Below are 18,233 nucleotides of genomic sequence, written 5' to 3' on the forward strand. Positions count from 1 at the left end.
CTCCTCACATTTACTCTTGAGGGCCTTTTTTTTCCTTACCATTTTAAACTGGAGTTTAGCTGAAAAGTCCGTCGCTTTACATCACTGTTTTCTTTGACGGTTGATGTAGTGCTCTCAGCTTTTCAAATAGTTAGAAGCTTCTGATTGACTATTGCTTAATTTTAATTATATTTCCTCCTGTATTTTCTCATATGACAAAGATTTAATTTTTAACACTGATCAAGAGAAGCACTTTTAAGATCAGTTACACTTTATTAATATATTACACCACTTTTCAGCTGTTCTTGATAATGTAGCTGCTTTTTTTCTGGGATTTAATGAATGTTTGCTTGTTGTTGGTTTTTTTTTCAGCTGCCTTCCATTTTGGTTCCTACTTCCCCACAAAGAACACCTCAAACAGTCACTTTTAAATCAACAGCAATCAGTAACCCTGGTAATCTTGGGGAGTAATATTGAAAACAGTGGTTTGCTCAGTTTCTTCCTGGCGTTCCACCATTTTGTTTTAGCTCTAGCAGGATTGCTAAGCTTCAGCATTTTGTTTCTGTTAAAATTTATCTGAGTTTCTGTTTTGTTCTTCTAATTTCTTTAGTATCCATGGAGATCTTAGTGTTTTGTGCCATTTCTGCCTCGGTAGCAGTGCCAACTTGGGTTTTTTTCCCTGAGGTTTGCTGTCACTTATTTTGCTGTCTTCCAGCATATATGGGTTCCAATTTTTTGTATTAATATATTTTTAAGAAGTCCATATTGTTGTGCAACTAAAGCAGATGGTTTAGATTAGCTTATCTTTTACTAAAAGTCCCACAGTAAAGTCAAGCCTTACTGATACCAGTCTACCCCCTGCTTCAGTGCGTTTGCTGCTGTCTTGGAATCACTGCCTTGTCCCTCTTGCTCAACTGCATCAGAAGCTGGATAATACAATTGCTACTCTTGATGCTAAAACATGAGGAGGACTCTGGTAACCACAGTCTAAACTTGACTGTTGTGCAAACATTGCTGGGTATGCAAACACTGTTGGCCATGCTATCGGAAAGGGTTGAGTACAGATCTGCAACACAGAGAGATGAGACTAGATGAAGCTTTGAATTGAGTAGTTCAATGGCAAAATTCGCTTTGTCCTTTTTTATGTCTTGCACCTAAACCTTTCACAGTGACAGTATCTACCTGGTAATTTTAAATGACAGGTTTCAATAGAGTAAGTCTGCAGTGGTTTCTTAAAGTGAAGATAAGTGATAGCTACTACAGAAGAGCTACGGTCAGCTGTTCTGAAGACATGAGAACTCTGTGGACACCTGTGGCCAACTACAGTGAGAAAAATATATTGAATACACCTGAAAAGGTAACCTGCAAACTTTATCCCATCCATACTGGTAACTAAGGAACACAGAAAAGCTGCTTGGAGGCTTGAAGACTATGATGGAAAGAGGCCGAGGTAGGAGGCATTTGATTGGATGTAGGTATGTATGCCTGCAAGGTCCAAAGCCATGGCCATTTGCCTATTTCACAGGCCCTGCAGAGGTACAAACAGGGGGAATTGCGCAAACAGACTGACTTGCAACACTCTGGAAAACTTCCAGCAGTACTTAGGCCAGGTCTGTCATGAATCAGCCAAGTTTCCAAGTGCATCAATATTCTGTCTGAGCAGCAAACTGGGCAGAGCACCCAGGATGTTTATGCTGTAGCAAGGAGGCCTGGAGGAAACAAGTTGACCTGGGAGACAGGTATGTGCCTAACGCTATCGCCGCCTCCTATGCAAGTTTTCCTGCCCGACTGTGCTGACGGTGCCGGGTAAGCGTTGTGCTTCGGCCTCCCGCGGGAGGCAGGAGGCGCTACCGGACGGGCCTGGGCCTCCCGCAGCCCCTCACAGCGCTCCTGAGTGGGCCCAGCCGGGCAAGGCGACCGCGGCGGCCTCACCCCGCCTACCGGCCTTCAACCTCCGGCCGCCTGTGCCCCGCCGCCCCGGGGACGGTGCTCGCGGCCCACTCTGCCGCCACCGCCCCCTCTCAGTCCTGACCGAGACAGCCCTACGGAGCATGCGCGCAGGCCGGGTGGCGCCTGCGCCGTGTGGTTCGTGCCACCCGGGGGACTGCTTGTGGAAGCGACGAGGCGCAGCGGCCCGATGACGGCGTCGGCTCCTTCCGGGTGGTGACGGCGTCGGCCGGCTGCCTCTTTCCCTCTCAAAATGGCGGACGAAGCCGACCGAGGACCCAGAGCGGTGGGAGCAGCGGGCGGCCGGGTCCCCGTACTGCCCCAGGAACGAGCCACGGTGAGGCTGCAGCCCGGCGCGGCGGCGCGGTTCCCCATGCCCCCGCTCGGGGGCAGCCTGTGCCCTGCCCGCGCTGCGACCTCGCCGCTCGGTCGAACCTTTCCGGCTGCGGGGCAGCCCACTACCGCCGTGAAGGGAGCCGATGCCCCTTTCCCGCCTCCCCCCCCCCCCCAGCCCCCTCGCCCGAGATGCGGCGCCGCGGAGGGCCTGTGTCCTCCGTGGTGGGGCTGCCGTGTGGCGCCGCTCAGGAGAGGGACGCGGAACGGGTCGCGGCACTCGCTGAGGCGCGTAACGGCCGCGGGTTGTGGGGCACGCAGGGAGGAGAACGGGCAGCCCGCTGTTCCCCCCCTCCTAGCGGGGCGGGAGCGCGCACCCGGTCGCTGCCCGGCACGGCCCCGGTCCCGGCGGCCTGAGCTGGCTGCGCCTCCGGTGGCGGCCGGCTCTGCGTTGGGGAGCCAGCTCTGCCCGGAGCCCGGTTGTCAGGCGGCCCAAAGGGCAGTGGTTTGTCGCCAGCTCCCCGCAGCATCTCCCACCCCCTTGTCCCGCGTCTCCATTTGACCTCTACGCAGTTAAACCAGATCAAACGTTAGAACGTGTCGGTGACTCTCCTGCGCCCTTAAAGCTCTGCACCTTTTAGTTCGTGCACCTTTTGCCCTTTTCTGAGTTCATTAAAGGTGACTTTACTGTGCAGCAAAAAAGGCTGAGTAGCAGATCATTGTTCTGCAGAATGTGAATGAAGCAACAAATAGTTAATTTTAGAAGAGATGTAGATGAAGGCAGTTGTTTATCTGCTAAACAGAAGTACCTGTTTTCCCCTGTGAATTAATTTAATCACCTGTGGATTTAATATTCCCATACTGAACACAACTTAGTGTTCAGGCTGTCTAGTGGTAGTAGGCAAGGGTCTTCTGTCCTTTTCTTCACAACCTTGTGAAGTGATTACTATGTTATGCTTTGGCTAAAGGGGTTTAGAACCCAAAGTCTGTCAGTTTAAAAAAGTGAGTCTGAATGCGTATGGGAGCCCTCACATTCTATGTTACATTTCCCTGCAATAATCTGGATACATAGTATGTTTTTGAAGCTTGATTGTGGCTGTGTAATGGGTGGGCACTGGCAAACCTGTAGAACAGCTAATTTTTGCATGATGCTACACACCATTAATAAAATTAGCAAGGTAGGTACAAGTAGGGAATTGTTTATTCATGGAACTTCTCTTGCAGGTGATTGTGCTAAGCCAACAACAATGATTCATGGTACCTTTCCTTTCATAATTGTAAGGGTATCTGCAAATCATAAGGATGCAGTCTATGACTGCAGAGCCCGTTTCTGAAGTCTCTTTCTGTGGCCATATCAGGCCTATTGTGGATTTTTTTATATGTTAGAAGCATTTTATTTTTTGAACTAGTAAAAATGTAATTTGGTTGTATTATAGTGTCAAAAATGCAACCTGAGTCATGCAGCTTCTTGAGAGCCATGTGTAGAGTCATGGAGGTACTGAAGCGGTAGTTGCCATCAGCAGAGAAGCAGTGCAGTCAACCTTTTGGTTTCTGGAGACATAAGAGGCTGAGCTAGCTCTGGCAGTGTGTAAAACTGGTGATAGTGGTATTGTGAGAAACATGGGGAAAGATGTTCAAGACGTTCTCAGCTGAGTGAAGTCAGCTCAGTTGGCTTCAACCAGTTGAGAGTTTCTGTACCAAAGTGACTGTTATTCCAAGAGAGGTGGGGTGGCCACCAAGGCTGTGTTGTCTGTCATATAGCCAAGCAGGAATTTTGACAGAGTATGGGGTGGGGGTATTATATTATGGGATAAGGGGAGCTAGGGATATGGACTTAGGTTGGGCCTGACAACTTTCATGAAGTGTGATTGGCAACATGACTGTACTACTGCCAGAGACAGCTGTAATCTGGAGCAGCACACCCAACGTACTGCTGTGTTAAAGAGGTACTAGTTAGGTGGAACTAAAGTATCCTGAGTTGTGTTTTCACTGTGCACAGCTGGTCTGAATGTCCTTTCACTGTGATGCTAGAATCAGGACGTGGAGTGAGTGTGGAGCAGAAACAACTGGCTGAATGATCTTATTGACATTGTCAACTCTGTCTCAGAGCGTCAGCCCAGTCCGACTGATTCTTGCTCTCCTTTTTCATCTCTGGCTCTGGGTGTGGCTGGTTTGCAGTGCAGCACTACAGCTGGCTGCATGACCAGTAAGCTTCCCAGAGTGCTGGGTGTGTGATTCAGGATTACCTGAAGGAATAATTCTGTAGGAGCCAGCCTAGTTTTGGAATGGATGGTGATGACTCAGGTAATAAACTCTTCTGTACTCAGCCCAACTCCATGGTTTGTTCTGCGCACTTAACTCCAACTCTTGGGTTGGATGCCCGTTGTTGGAAATATCTAAGCTGGTGTTTCACTGCAGTAGTTGAAGTCCGGTCCCTTCTTTGCCCTGTTCTTCACTATAGTGGCTGTATTGCTGCCCCAAAATGGAGAGGGCTAAGTTTGGGCTGCACTGGCACTGACCTAGAAGTAAACCCTAACAAATTTGTTTTCTTTCCTAACAGCATCCACAGTTTGCTTGGCTGACTAATGGGATGGACTTGGCTTGTCTGGCGGTTGGCTATCAGGCATTGCTGGTGGCCTAATAAAAGCCTGCTTTGCAGGCTGGATCCAGCCCTTTGGTTGTTTTTCCATCTGTATTCTAAACAAATTCCAGTTAGACTGCTGCCTGCTTTGGTGGCTGCTGTGTGGAATATATGAGCAGTATTTAGATATTGAAATAGTTCCAAGGTTTTAATTTAAACTAAATCTTCACATTTTGATGTATGTTCTTAGTAACATTTGTGAAGAAAAGGGATTTTTTTTTCAGAAATCCCATCTTTTGCCATCAGTCCGTACTCATATACAAAAGTATAGATGTGAGGTAGTGGCCTTCAAGAAGATAAAAACTTTATTATTAGAATATTTCCTTTACAGGCAGGTTCCTTTCTGTCCTAAGGAACCTGCTTTGGCAGAGGGATTGCACTCGATGATCTCTTGAGATCCCTTCCAACTCCTACAATTCTGTGAAAGTAGTAAGCCCTGAACTGCATGGAGTCCAAGTTGCTGTACTTAGAACAGTGCAGAGTATTAGCAGAGCGGTGTGTAAAGTATACTTGTATCAGTGCCCGAGAAGTGAAGTCGGTGAAGTTGCAACAGGTAATGAGCATTGCTAAGGTCTTGCTTACATCGCTATATATGTAGCATATTATTGAAGTGCTTTGATTTTGTTATGGCATTGAGCAATGCTGTGGTTTTTACTTCTGTGCCTGCTTTCATGTTTACTTGTATTTCTTATAATTTTTGTGGCTTTTGTTAGTACATGAGCGAACTATGACTGTGAAGGTATCTGTCATCTTTGCTCAAGTCCATGTAAAGTACACAAATCATGGTTACTGTAATACTGCTGTAATGCTCTTATGGTGCCGTGAGAGGTACATGGCTCCAGGAGAATGTAGCTGCATGTGGATGTTCCTGATAGCATGCAACTGTGTCTTCAGAATCCCAGAGCAGTAGAGAAGCTAAAGAGGTTGGTTTTGGTGTATAGGGGAAAGTGTTTAGGAGATGCTGAGTTTAGTGCTAGATACAGACGGGTCCCGTTGAATTTTATTATGCATTCATTCACTGCAGAATTAAACTGCATATATGATGAATCTTATAATTCATGATAACTGGAAAATTAAACGGGTGCAAGATAAGTTGGAGTACGCAAGCCTTAATATGAAAATCTAATACACAAATGTCAGGTTTTGTGGTTTTTTTTTTTACATAATAACTATACCAAATTAATTAATTGCTAGTTGATATATATCCGCTGTAGCTGCAAGTTTTGAAGGGCAGTGTGGTGCTAAGAAATTTGATAGATTCTGTTCGCTCAAGGGTAGGATCCACAGCATGGATGCTAAGCAACAAAGAATCAAAGCCTGTTGTTTCTCTAGAAATAGAATTAAATGTCTGTCAAACCACTAGTCAGAACTTACAAAGTCTTACAAAATACTACAAATAACTCTGCAAAGGTGATGATTTTGCTGTTTTTCTAGGGAGAGTTACTTTCCCCCCTCCCCAATGCATGTATTTTGTATGTTGTTTTGCTTTAATGCCTGATGTTGAATTAGTGTTTCCCATAGTGTTGATGTGTTAATTGTACATTGCTATCTACCCAACATGGTTTTGACCAAAAAATTTGGGACATGAAAGTTGTGTAGATTGCATGCCTCAAAGACTTGGGAATTATAGAATTTCTGGCTGCTTTGTTTTGCCTGTTGCTCCTTCTTAATAGTATCCTGCTAATTTTATAGGATATTTAGGCTAGAGTGTGGTGTGATTGCAGTATGGTATCTACAGCATGGTAGAGAGAGAACTACAGGCCATTTGAAACATCTCTTGTGCACCTGTTTGTGTCCAAGTGCTTATCCCTGTGAGCTGAAGCTGCACTCCAGTCATTTTGGAGATGAGTGTGATCTGACCTGCAGATTCAAAGAGGTCGAACTGCCTCGATCTGTGTATTATTTACACTGAGGACAACATTAGTTTTACCTGCTTTGGCTGTCACTGGTTTGCTGTGGTTTAGCTAAACTAGTAGCTGTTGGAGACTACTGGAATCAAGGTAGATTATACTGAAGACAGAGTTTTAGTAGTCTGTGGTGTTACAAGTCTCATTGCCAGTGGGCAAACACCTGCATCATTAAACATCTTTTAACATTAATTGGCACCCAGCTTTGGCTTGGGGGTGAAAGTTTAAATGAGGGTAAAGATCAAATAGCTCTTTTATGTCTTCAGGTCAGAGTTGAAGTTTTGTTAGGACAACGTTAGACGGTCTTGTGGGTTACCTGTATTGTGCCAATAGAAAATAACTTTTGAAACCAAATTTGCTTCTTTCAGTGTATATCTGATAGCCAGAGCAGACCAAAGTTTGGTACGTGGCTGGTTACCAGTAATGTTATATAAAGGAGCCATGTGAGTGACGTGTCAGAAAACGGGTTTTCTGTAATTGAGTTCTAAGTGGTCATTTTTAACCTTAGATTCTGTACTAAAAAGTTGACTGTACTTTGTTGGGGAATGTGAAACGTGCCCTGAACAGCTACATATGTTTATGTGACAAAAAGCTAGAGTAAGCTTCCATTTTTAACTCCCTGAACTGTGCTGCTCCTGAGATAGTAGAATTTATGCTCCTAAAAAAGTTCAGTTTGGTTTAAGGCTGGGAAGAACAAATATGCTAATGATTTTCTAGTTGTTATTTTTGCAGCTTCTTCTTTGGGGAATATATATCTTTAAGGTTGAAATAGATTGCCTCGTCTCTTTGTTATTTTTGGTAAAAATAATTCCTAATTGTTATGTGCTGCAGTTGAATCTTATTTTCAGTGCGTTAGAAACCTGGTAATTTCAAGCCAAAATAAACAGAAGGAAAAATGGAACAAAAATTTTAAAAGCAGAACCTTGCATGAAAATTTTAGTTCAAGACTCTCTTGAAGGTTGCTTCCTAAAGAAATTTTAAGTATTCTGCGTACTTATCTGCATGTTTTTCTTTCTAAAATGTCTTTATGGTTGCTCAGTTGGATAGCCAATATTAGAATGAAAGTTTTCTGGAATCTGTTGTTTTACTAATCTCTGTTTAATTATTAACAAGAGTTCTGTATGTTAAAGTAAAGCAGCCTTTTGCATTTGGTATTTATGTTGAATGGCACCTTCTGGAAATCAATATGTCCCCAGCATTTTATATAATTACTTTTAAAATTCTACTTCTAACAGCTGTTTTGACAGGCAGCTGGGATTGCCATCTTATGCTTGACAGATCTATGTCATGTACAAACTAAGCTTTTTTTACTACTCCTTTAAAATGGAATATTGGACCGGGTGCAGGTTTTAGTTTGTGCTACTGGCAACATCTATTCCTTCATGTTCTTTATCTAATGTTTAAATAATAATATTGTTTTCATTTATTACATTAATGTGTATTTCCAAAAAAATATAGTATTGAAATTTGTGGAGTCCCTTGTGCTCTAAAAGAGTAGTGTGTCAGTCAGGGCAATTAAAATAGAGCCGCTTTTTATAGCGGTGCCTAATGCAAACGGTTAGTTTGAATGGTTTGACCTGAGAATTCAAGCAGAACGGTGCTTAGAATGTAAATCAAAAACTGTCATGGAAGTGATGGCTACTGACTTTATGTACGTAATAAGCCTGTTGCAAGGGTTAGGAAATTCTCTCATAGTGGTGAGAAATCTCATTTGATGCTTGATCTATAGGTGAAAAGTAATTTTTGTTCTCTTTTTCCTTATATACTTCCTTAGCTCTCATTCCTATTATTATTTGCAGTATTCGTAAATGAATGCATGTGTGAGTGACAAAATTGGATCTACATATATTGGATATATCAATGACGTATTTTGCTCTTTTTATAGCAGTATTTGTAGGCAAATATAATTCTTCATCTTCTGACCTTTTCTGACATGAAGTTTATTCAAAGGGTTTGGAAAAAGCCTACAAACTGTTCATTTTAGATGCAGGAGAAAACCCTTTTGATTGGAATTGACTTCTGGGAAGAACTCTGTAAGGTTACAAATGGAAAGAAGTACTGGTAGTTGGATGTCACAGAGGAGGACCCGTTTCCAATGCAAGATAAAAGATTATCTCTTAATGATTCTTTCTCAAGTGGCATTGTGAGGTATCTCTTCTGTAGTCCTATTCTTCTGAAGAGCCATTAGAGATCATAGATTGCTGCTTTTCTTATACAAAACAAATAAACAATCTTGGACAAAATGGATGCTGTCTCTGCTCTTTTGACAGAAGCAGTTACACTTGAGAAACATTCCCTACCTTGCTTTGCAATTCCTTCTGGTTGTCTTTGTCTCCCTTTTCATGTAGTTGGAGAATGATGATCACCTTAAAAAAGAGAATAGGATAGGAACACCTGGTTAAAGGAAGGAAAGAGATGGAGCTGGAGAAGTTTAGAGATGCAAAGTGTAGAAAAGAGATGGGAGGCAATGCGTGTCTTTTACACAAGCTCTTAGTTAGTGTTGGTTTCTGTGTGTCATCTTTGCCTGCTGTTTTCAATACCTGGGAATGCCGGTGGACATGGTGTGGATGATGGTCACACTCCCTGCCAGAAGAGTGGTGGTGTGCTGCTGCCATAGTTACTCCTCGAGCTTCTTCTGGTCATTGGTTTTACTGTGACAGCTGTATTTCTGGACTGTCCCTGTGCCTGTGTGGCCCATCTGATGGCATACATGTTTCTTCAGGTAACTTAATACAACTGAGAAAAAAAATTAAACCACTTTGTTAATCCAGATATTTTTAAGGGAAAAAATGTAAGAATTAAAATTTGAGGTGAACTCTTAGTTCACGCTGCATATGTGTGGAGGTGATTTGTTTTCTAAAGGGACCTCTGGAGATCATCCTGTCCAAAGAGGTATTGGACAGTCAATCTTAAGTTAGGCATGTGCTTTATTTGGTAGCTTCTGTATTTTTGATAGCTTTGAGTGTAATTTTATACAGTTAAATTTAGTATATTAAGCAGGTTTTGCCGCAGGGAATAAATTACTTATCCTAGGAGACACAGAGATTATGGGATAGATCTGAAGTTCATCCTGACACAGCTTTAGAAATATGAAAAAGGATACTCTTGTTTCTCTTGTGAATATAATGGACAATTTCCTCGATGATGTATAGGTTGAAGATAGGATTTAGTGTGCTTACCAGAAGATGGCTAGCTTGCTTGAGAGAGTTTACTCCCTTTCTTCTCTCTCATTCCCCTATTTCCTGTCTTTCCTTCTCTGGACAACATTTAAATAGAATTAAAAGCTTTGTACAAGAATTCTCAAAATGCTTGTGAGTTAGACAGTGTGAGAACCCATTCTACACTTCTGGCAGATTTTCAGGGAAGCTTAGCCCTGTGTTTCTTGAGGCTATGATGTGCTCTGTTCCACCAACAGAAGCTAAACTTAGACCATCTCCTGGGAGCATGGCTTATTGAGAGAGAAAAGCCAGAGACTGGGATTCTCTTGTGCATTGGAAAGAGAGCATGCCAAGGGGTCATGCACACCCACCTTCTGCCATTTAAATAAATACAGTAATTAAATTGGGAGGGGAACTTGCTAAAGCCATAACACAGTGTAGTTAAGTTAAAGCAACAAACAAGTTATAGGAGGAAATGTGTTTAAGGGGTAGGATTGAATTACGGAGTTTAATTATGGTAGGAATAATTTACTTCCATTCATCTTAAATCAGCCATATAAAAAAATAGACACTTGTGATCAAGGTACTGGGTTTTCAGTTAGTTTTAACAATTCTCTATCTTTCTTTCAGCCCCAGTGTTGTTATGCAAGCATTTGATAAATTTGTATTTAATTTCTGTTGCTTTTTACAATTTGGTGTCTTTATGCCCCAGGCAGGCACAATTTTTATTAAAAAAATTTTGTTAAGTAGTTGAAAAATTTCAGCAAATTAATGTAAATTAAAACATTGTCAGCTCATGTTTCCTTTTCCCTTGTTCCTTAAGACTGTGAATATGTGAAAATCAATACATACCTATGTGTCTGAGTGTGTGTGTGTATACAGAATGCGTATATATTATATGCTAAAGTTTTTGTGACAGACATAGTCATCACAGTGATGCTTGCTGCTTAAATAATAAATCTCTTCTAGATCAAGATTTTTTGTTAGAATGGGGTTTTAAATAAGTGATTCCCTTCATTTCATGGGTGGATTTTCATTTTCAGATTTTTGAGGATCAGTTGAATGCTTTTGTCATTCAAGAAATCTGATTAGACTGGTCAACCTGCACTTCTAAAATGAGGATGTTCTAGGATGATTCAGGACACATTTGCTCTCCTGCTTGACCACACTGTCCATAGCTTCTCATGTTCATCAGTGCCCGCCATGCAGTTTCTTCCATAACTTTGAGTTCACTGATAACCATGATAAATGACATAATGGACTACCTAAGGGTAATGCTAAGGAAGATTGATGGTCAAAATATCAATAGAAGCCTCAGGCTAAAAGTGACTGACACAAAATGTAGTGTGTCATCTTAAAGTCATAAAGCAAGTGTTTCAAGTGACTACAATGTGGAACAAATCTCCTTTAACACATTAGTGTTGGGTTGTCAATATTATTATTAATCTAGGATGTTTCAACCTGGTGTCTTATTTCTGTTTCTTCTCTTCAGGTTTTGTATGTAGACAGTTGTTTATATTGGGTAGGCATACAATTTTTTAGGGAAGAAAAATCATTTCTACATGATCCTTTTAGATCTGGCTTTCAGAGTTCTGGGATTGCAGCATTGTGGACTCAGCCTGTTCTAGATGAATTTCTTTTTTCAGACAACTGTTCTAATCTAGGTAGTAAATTAGGAAGCTGTAGCCGTATAGATTTATTATTTAATCCCTTATCCCCATCAATTTCTGGAGGAAATCCATTGATTCAATTGATGTAGATTTATTTTAAGTCTCAAATTGGTATTTCTTGCATTTCACATAAGATGATGTGCCTTTGCATCCTTTTAAAATAGTAGAATAGCGTGCGACTTTGAACCTTCTCTCAGTCTGAACTGCTTGGTGGATCCTTTGCTCATTCTCTGCTTGCTGCCTAGAAGAAATTCCCTTTAGAGTCATTTGTGAAGTTACACACCATTTTTTTCTTGCAAAAATAAATTTGTGGGCATAAATCAAGGCTATGTCTGAAAGGCGCTTGTCTTTAAGAGACTTGATGGGTAAACTTGTTATCTGAGTTGCAATGAGCAAAACCAAAAGGTATTTCTAAATAATGGAAATAATGTGAAAGAAAGATTATTCAGACTTGAAGGAGAGAAATAGAGCAATTGGATGGAGAGAACTGACCAGAGAACTAGAGTAGCTGCAAGTGAAATTAGGGACTTAATTTAAGAAAACGAAAGTACTTACGTTTTGTCTTGTGGTTCTTAGTTAAATGTCTTATAAATATGAAATTACATTTTAGTCTGTTTTCACAAGGGCATTAAGGTTATATAATCAATTTGGCTTCTTTCTTCCTCAGTAACTATTGAACCCTGATCACAGAATCGTAGGGGTTGGAAAGGGACCTCCAGAGATCATCAGGTCCAACCCCCCTGCCAAAGCAGGGTCCCTAGGGCAGGTTGCACAGGGAGGCATCCAGAGAAGGAGACTCCACACCCCCCTGGGCAGCCTGTCCCAGGGCTCTGTCACCCTCACTGTGTAAAAGTTCTTCCACATGTTGATGCGGAACTTCCTGTGCTCCAACTTGAGGCCATTGCCCCTTGTCCTGTCCCCACATACCACTGAGAAGAGGCTGGCCATTTCCCCCTGTGTCCCACACTTCAGATATTGATAAACATTGATCCAATCCCCTCTCAGTCTTCTTTTCTCAAGGCTGAACAGCCCCAGTTCATTCAGCCTTTCCTCATAGGCGAGATGCTCCAGACCCTTAATCATCTCTGTAGCCTCTTCTGGACTCTCTCCAGGAGATCCCTGTCTTTTTTATACCAGGGAGCCCAGAACTGGACACAATACTCCAGGTGGGGCCTGACCAGGGCACAGCAGAGGGGGAGGATCACCTCTTTTGACCTGCTGGCTATGCTCCTTTTAATGCCCCCCAGGATCCCATTGACCTTCTTGGCCCCCAGTGCACACTGTTGGCTCATGCCAGCCTGTCACCCACCAGGACCCCCAGGTCCTTCTCCACAGAGCTCCTCTCCAGCAGGTCATCCGCAGCCTGTACTGATTCAAACGGTTATTCCTTCCCATGTGCAAGACTCTACACTTGCTGTTATTAAACCTCATTTGGTTTCTCCCTGCCCAGCTCTCCGGCCTGTCTAGGTCTCACTGAAAACTGATGACCAGTTTCAGCAAGATTTTACTGAAGGGTAACCATTCCAGAGACCATTAAATTACTGGATGTTTTGTAACCATCAGCAGGTTTAGGAATGAATCCCAAACTTACTTCCCAGCTAAGACAGAGAAACAGTCAGCTGCTTCTCTTCCCATTTGTTGGCAGATGAACAGACATCAAGATTTTTGCGGTGGCTTTCCTGTTGGCAAGAAAATTAATTAGTGTGTGGGTTGCTTTACAGTAGCATAATACTTGCCTACTCTTGCCTTGGAGTGTTTTAGTAGAAGCTTCAAGGGAACAGAGGTTACTGTGGTGGGGTACTGAAGGGAAAATAGCAGGGAAATTCATGGGAAGCCATGCTTTCTTGGGTTTTATTGCTCTCACAACTGACTTGTGATGCAGAAAAAAGTTCTAGATTCACAGTAGAAGTGCTTAATCCTGTTTTCTTGAAATTTATTTATTCATTTACATTTATCCATGGATGTGTGTTTCTTGCAGTGGTGTGATGAAAGATTGGACTTCCAAGCTACATTTTTACAGTGCTTGGCGAAACATGTGCCAAATATTTATTCAGCTGAAATGGACCCCTTGCTGGAGAAACAAGAAGAAATGGTCCAGGCAGCAATATTATACCCCCTGGAATGTTATTTGTTTGGGGAAGACCCTGATATATTTCTAGAGAAGTTGCAACAGAGTGGAACCTCCCAGCTCTGTGGGAAGGTGTTCAAAGGAGGGGAGACAACATACTCTTGCAGGTAAGAATGAAGGTATGTTATCATGAATGTATCCACGGCAGGTAATGCAGAGTGGTTTAGTTAAATTAGTCATGTTGCTGACTAGTCATTGCTGGTACCGTGGTAGGTCTTTGCTTAACTGAAATGGAAAGCATGCTAAAGATACTGAGAGCCATTTAAGAGGTTGGATGGTAGGGTATGAGTATGGGGTCTGTACCTGAATTGGGGGGGCACAGTCCTAAAAATATGTGTATTGTATAGAGCTCACCCTTTGAAGGTCTGAAACAGAATCCATCATTTCTGAACATGATCAGTTCTTTGCTTAAGCAATAGCTGTGTGACCAATGGTTGCTTTTTCATCTTCCTTCTCATACTAGAGTATATTAACAATGGCAGCCCATTGACCTGATAGTATTTTATTAGTTCATATTAATACAAATATATTAATATTAGAAAATGAGAAGTTATTTTAAAGTTGATGTAAAGGTTACAGCTGTGCTGGCACTTCATTCATAATACAAAGCTATTGTCACAGTTTGTTGTAGTTTCCAGTTTATTTTAAAAGCCCAGAAAATTTCACTAGAAATAAAAACATTATTAAGGATGAAAAATCTTATGGCCATCCCTTAGAATTTAGAAAATGTCAGTGTGAAAGATGAAAGCTCTCTTTAAATTTTGTGTTTGTGAATTACACTGTGAGGTTTTAATCAACCACATACTCTTCAGGTTTTTCTAGGAATAAGTTGTTATTGTGTACATAAGAATGGGCTTTGAAGAAGTCTTTGTGTGTTTGCTAGAAAGTGCATAATGAATGCAACATTGCATTGTACAAGGGAAAAGGATGGTCAAGGCAGTTCTGTGCTGCTGTAACAGGAGTGATTCTGTTCTTACCTCTGCAGAGTTCTTGTATGGTACTATTTTTACATAATACTGTATTTACTGCTGCAACTGAAGCTAAATATATATGTATTTACTTTAGGCTTCTAAAATGCTAAAAGTAATAGATACTCTGAAATATTAAGAGCTAAATGTCTTGAATTGGGTGTTTCAATCTAACAGATGCTTCTGGCTTAATTTTTCTTTCTTTCAACTCGCCTTGTGATAGATTTGCAGTAATAAATGCGTATTATTGAACTGTTGCATTATTGTGGTGAGGATTATAAATGAAAGCTTAAAATTTGAAAGGAAATTAATTCTGTAATTAGAATTACCATACTATTGTATTGTAAAAGAGGCTTGAACTAGATGTTGAAAAACTTTGTAAAACAAAGAACTTGTTGTTAAACACCTGGCATCTAAGTTTTGCATAGGATGAAATGGCATTTAAAGAAAAACTCACCATGTGGCCAGTAGGACTGGCTTTCATCTTCTTTTTGTGAGTCTGAGTAGCCAATGTTCTTATAATTTGAGTCTGTCAAGATTAACAGTATTGATTTTTCAGAGCAGCATTTTCTTTTGTACATGAAAATACCATGTGCTTGTTATAGAAAGTTTCCACTTACTGTTTTTGTTGCAGAGACTGTGCAGTTGATCCAACTTGTGTACTTTGTATGGACTGCTTCCAGAACAGCATTCACAAGAATCACCGCTACAAGGTAGAAAAATCTTGTATTAAGAAATTGTGCTTGTAGTTATAGAGAAGATTTTTAGTGGAGGATATAATTAATTGCATAAAAACCACTAGTAATTTTTATTTAAAAAAAAAATCTGTTTTTTACTAGTTAGTTAATTATCTCGCTCATATTTTGAACTACCTAAAGCTTTTTTTAAGAACAGTAGTTTTCTAATTCAAGAACCAAGTGGTAAGGGACTGCTTATGAATGCATACATTGTTCCTGTCTTTGGCAATATCACAGAAGTGTATGTCAAAGCAAAAAGCTGCGGCTGAGAATGACGGTCCTGTTCTGAGGCCCAGCCAGTACTGTTTGGAAATTTAGAATGCGTGTGCATACAGGGGCCATTGCTTCAGCACTTTTGTCACTGATGCAGCCTACTTTTCCACTCCGTTTCTCCATTTAGATTTCCACAAACTATTTTGCACTTAGCACGTAATTTTAAAACAAAGGTTAAGCATCCATTTTTTCCCTGAGGAGATTGATCTAGAACTGGATCATCTCTTTCTGATATCTTTTTGATTCTCTGAGTCAAATCTTATTTTTGAGACATTTCCATGGTTTAATTAAAGAAGGATCTTTTAAATCTTAACTCACTGCCTAAACTGTCACTGCTATTTAATTTCACCCCCATTTTTTTACTTGCCTTCTTCACTGAGAGCTCCATAATTTCACAGGCTCGGAAGCAGAAATGGAAAACAATATATTAAGTCTAATTTTTAAAGTAGGTCTAACTCTGTTGCAAGAAGCAAGAAAATACACAAAACCAATATGTATTACATTTAATTACTTTTCATGACCAAAGAGTGGATTAGATTATTATTTTTTTGCAGTTATTCCTTCTATTCATTGATATGACATCCCTTTAAGAGATTTCTCTCACTTGTATTACCAATTGGTCATAAATCCCCCTTAAGTGGGTATGTTTCAACAAGAGACAGTTTGGAGGAAGGTCCTAGCACTCTCAAAATTTACTGGGACTAAAACACAACATTCTTCCCCTCTGTGTGAGTTTTTGTATACTGATCTGTGAATATGTTATAAGGACCAATTTGAAGTTGTACAGAGCTACTTGGATAATGCAATTATAACTTCCATAGACACACACGTGCACACACAATTTATAGAGAGGTGAGGACTAGGGAAAATAGATTATAATGGCTATAGAGCAATTTGGAATCACAGCTGTACTGGGAAGTTGTCCTTTCCCTGTTTTTCAGTAACTTCTTTAGGCAAACCATCAGCTGTGGAAATATGTAGTCAGACGGCAGTAGATTTGCTGCATTTTCATTTTAAAGATGTGATTTAAAGAATACAGATGATGCCCTTCATAGATTCATAGAATAATTTAGGTTGGAAGGTACCTAAGGAGGTCACCTAGTCCAACCTCCCACTCAAAGCATGGCTAATTAGATCAGGTTATTTTAAAACTTCTCAAGTAAACAAATTTTCTAATGTCTTTTTATTAGGTCACTTAGTATTTTTATAATTCTTTTAGGATTGGGGATTTACACTAAGCTAAGGATGATTATTTTTGCCTGAGTTTTGTTGGAACTTTTTGCCCTGGTGACCAGCCAGAATTTGTACTTCCTTGAATGTGTAATGCAAAAGTAAAGTGGCAACAATATATTTAGATGCTGAATGTATCTCTTTGGTTAGAATTGGAGGTGCTAATAAGTAACCGTTCAGTATACACATTCTTGGTTTTTTTCAGATTTTACCAACTCATTTGTAGAGCAAACATTAAGCAACTTACCTATAATTTTGCTAGTTATCCCAGAAATTATTATTGTGCCATTTATGAAGTGCTTATTCATCAGTCATACCCTTTATACACTTGCTTTCAAGTCAAATTTGTTTAAGACTTGCATACATTTTTTTTTTTCCAGGAGCAACTGTATTTCCTCAAAAACATTTATACTAAACCTATACTCATCCCCCCTGCCCCCACTCCTCTGATGAGTCTCCTTTTATCTAAAAAAAAAGAAAAAAAAATATTGTGGCAAGTCTGTTGGTTGTGCAGTATTTCTTGTCTTTGCCAATAAGAAGTTATACTTGTGTTTGACTTAAATAGTGCACATTTCTATTTTTGTTTTGCTTTTTATCTGCATATTTTGGGACTGAAATTTTTTTTTTTTTTAACAGATGCATAGCTCCACTGGAGGCGGATTTTGTGACTGTGGGGATACAGAGGCATGGAAGGCTGGACCACTATGTACTAAACATGAGCCTGGAGCATCAGGTTCTGCAAAAGAAGTAAGAATATTGCTTAAAGTGAAAGAATAAATATTGTAAATACTGACATGGAAAAACAAAAAGCTTAAAAGGTTGAGTGAGCTGGATTGTTTGGCCTAGAGAAAAGAAGACTAAGGGGGGACCTTATTAATGTTTATAAATATATTAAGTACAGGATGCAGAGGGAAATGGCCAGCCCCTTTTCTGTGCTCTTTGGAGACAGGACAAGGGGCAATGGCCTCAAGTTGGAGCACAGGAAGTTCTGCACCAACATGCAGAAGAACTTTTACACAGTGAGGGTGACAGAGCCCTGGGACAGGCTGCCCAGGGGGGTGTGGGGTCTCCTTCTCTGGAGAGATTCCAGCCCCGTCTGGACGCCGGTCTGTGCAATATGAGCCAGGGAGCTACTTTGGCAGGGGGATTGGATGGCATGATCTCTCGAGGTCCCTTCCAACCCCTATGATTCTATGATTCTATGAATCCTGTATATCACAGAATCACTAAGTTGGAAAAGACCTTTGAGATCAAGTCCAACC

General features: G+C 40.9%; 1 protein-coding gene across 1 annotated transcript in view; it reads left to right on the top strand.

The window, feature by feature from the left end:
* Nucleotides 1-2,179: 2,179 nt before the first annotated feature.
* Nucleotides 2,180-18,233, top strand: part of UBR1 (ubiquitin protein ligase E3 component n-recognin 1) — a gene marked incomplete at its 5' end in the record, with an annotated part of 78,997 nt that continues 62,943 nt past the window's right edge. The window contains 4 exons of the mRNA XM_084263857.1: nt 2,180-2,263; nt 13,614-13,870; nt 15,366-15,444; nt 17,608-17,718. Coding sequence (XP_084119983.1) covers nt 2,180-2,263; nt 13,614-13,870; nt 15,366-15,444; nt 17,608-17,718 — 531 coding nt within the window. The remainder of the gene's footprint in view (nt 2,264-13,613; nt 13,871-15,365; nt 15,445-17,607; nt 17,719-18,233) is intronic.

Source organism: Gallinula chloropus, assembly GCF_964237585.1.
Source record: "Gallinula chloropus genome assembly, chromosome: 4".
NCBI classification, from domain to species: domain Eukaryota; kingdom Metazoa; phylum Chordata; class Aves; order Gruiformes; family Rallidae; genus Gallinula; species Gallinula chloropus.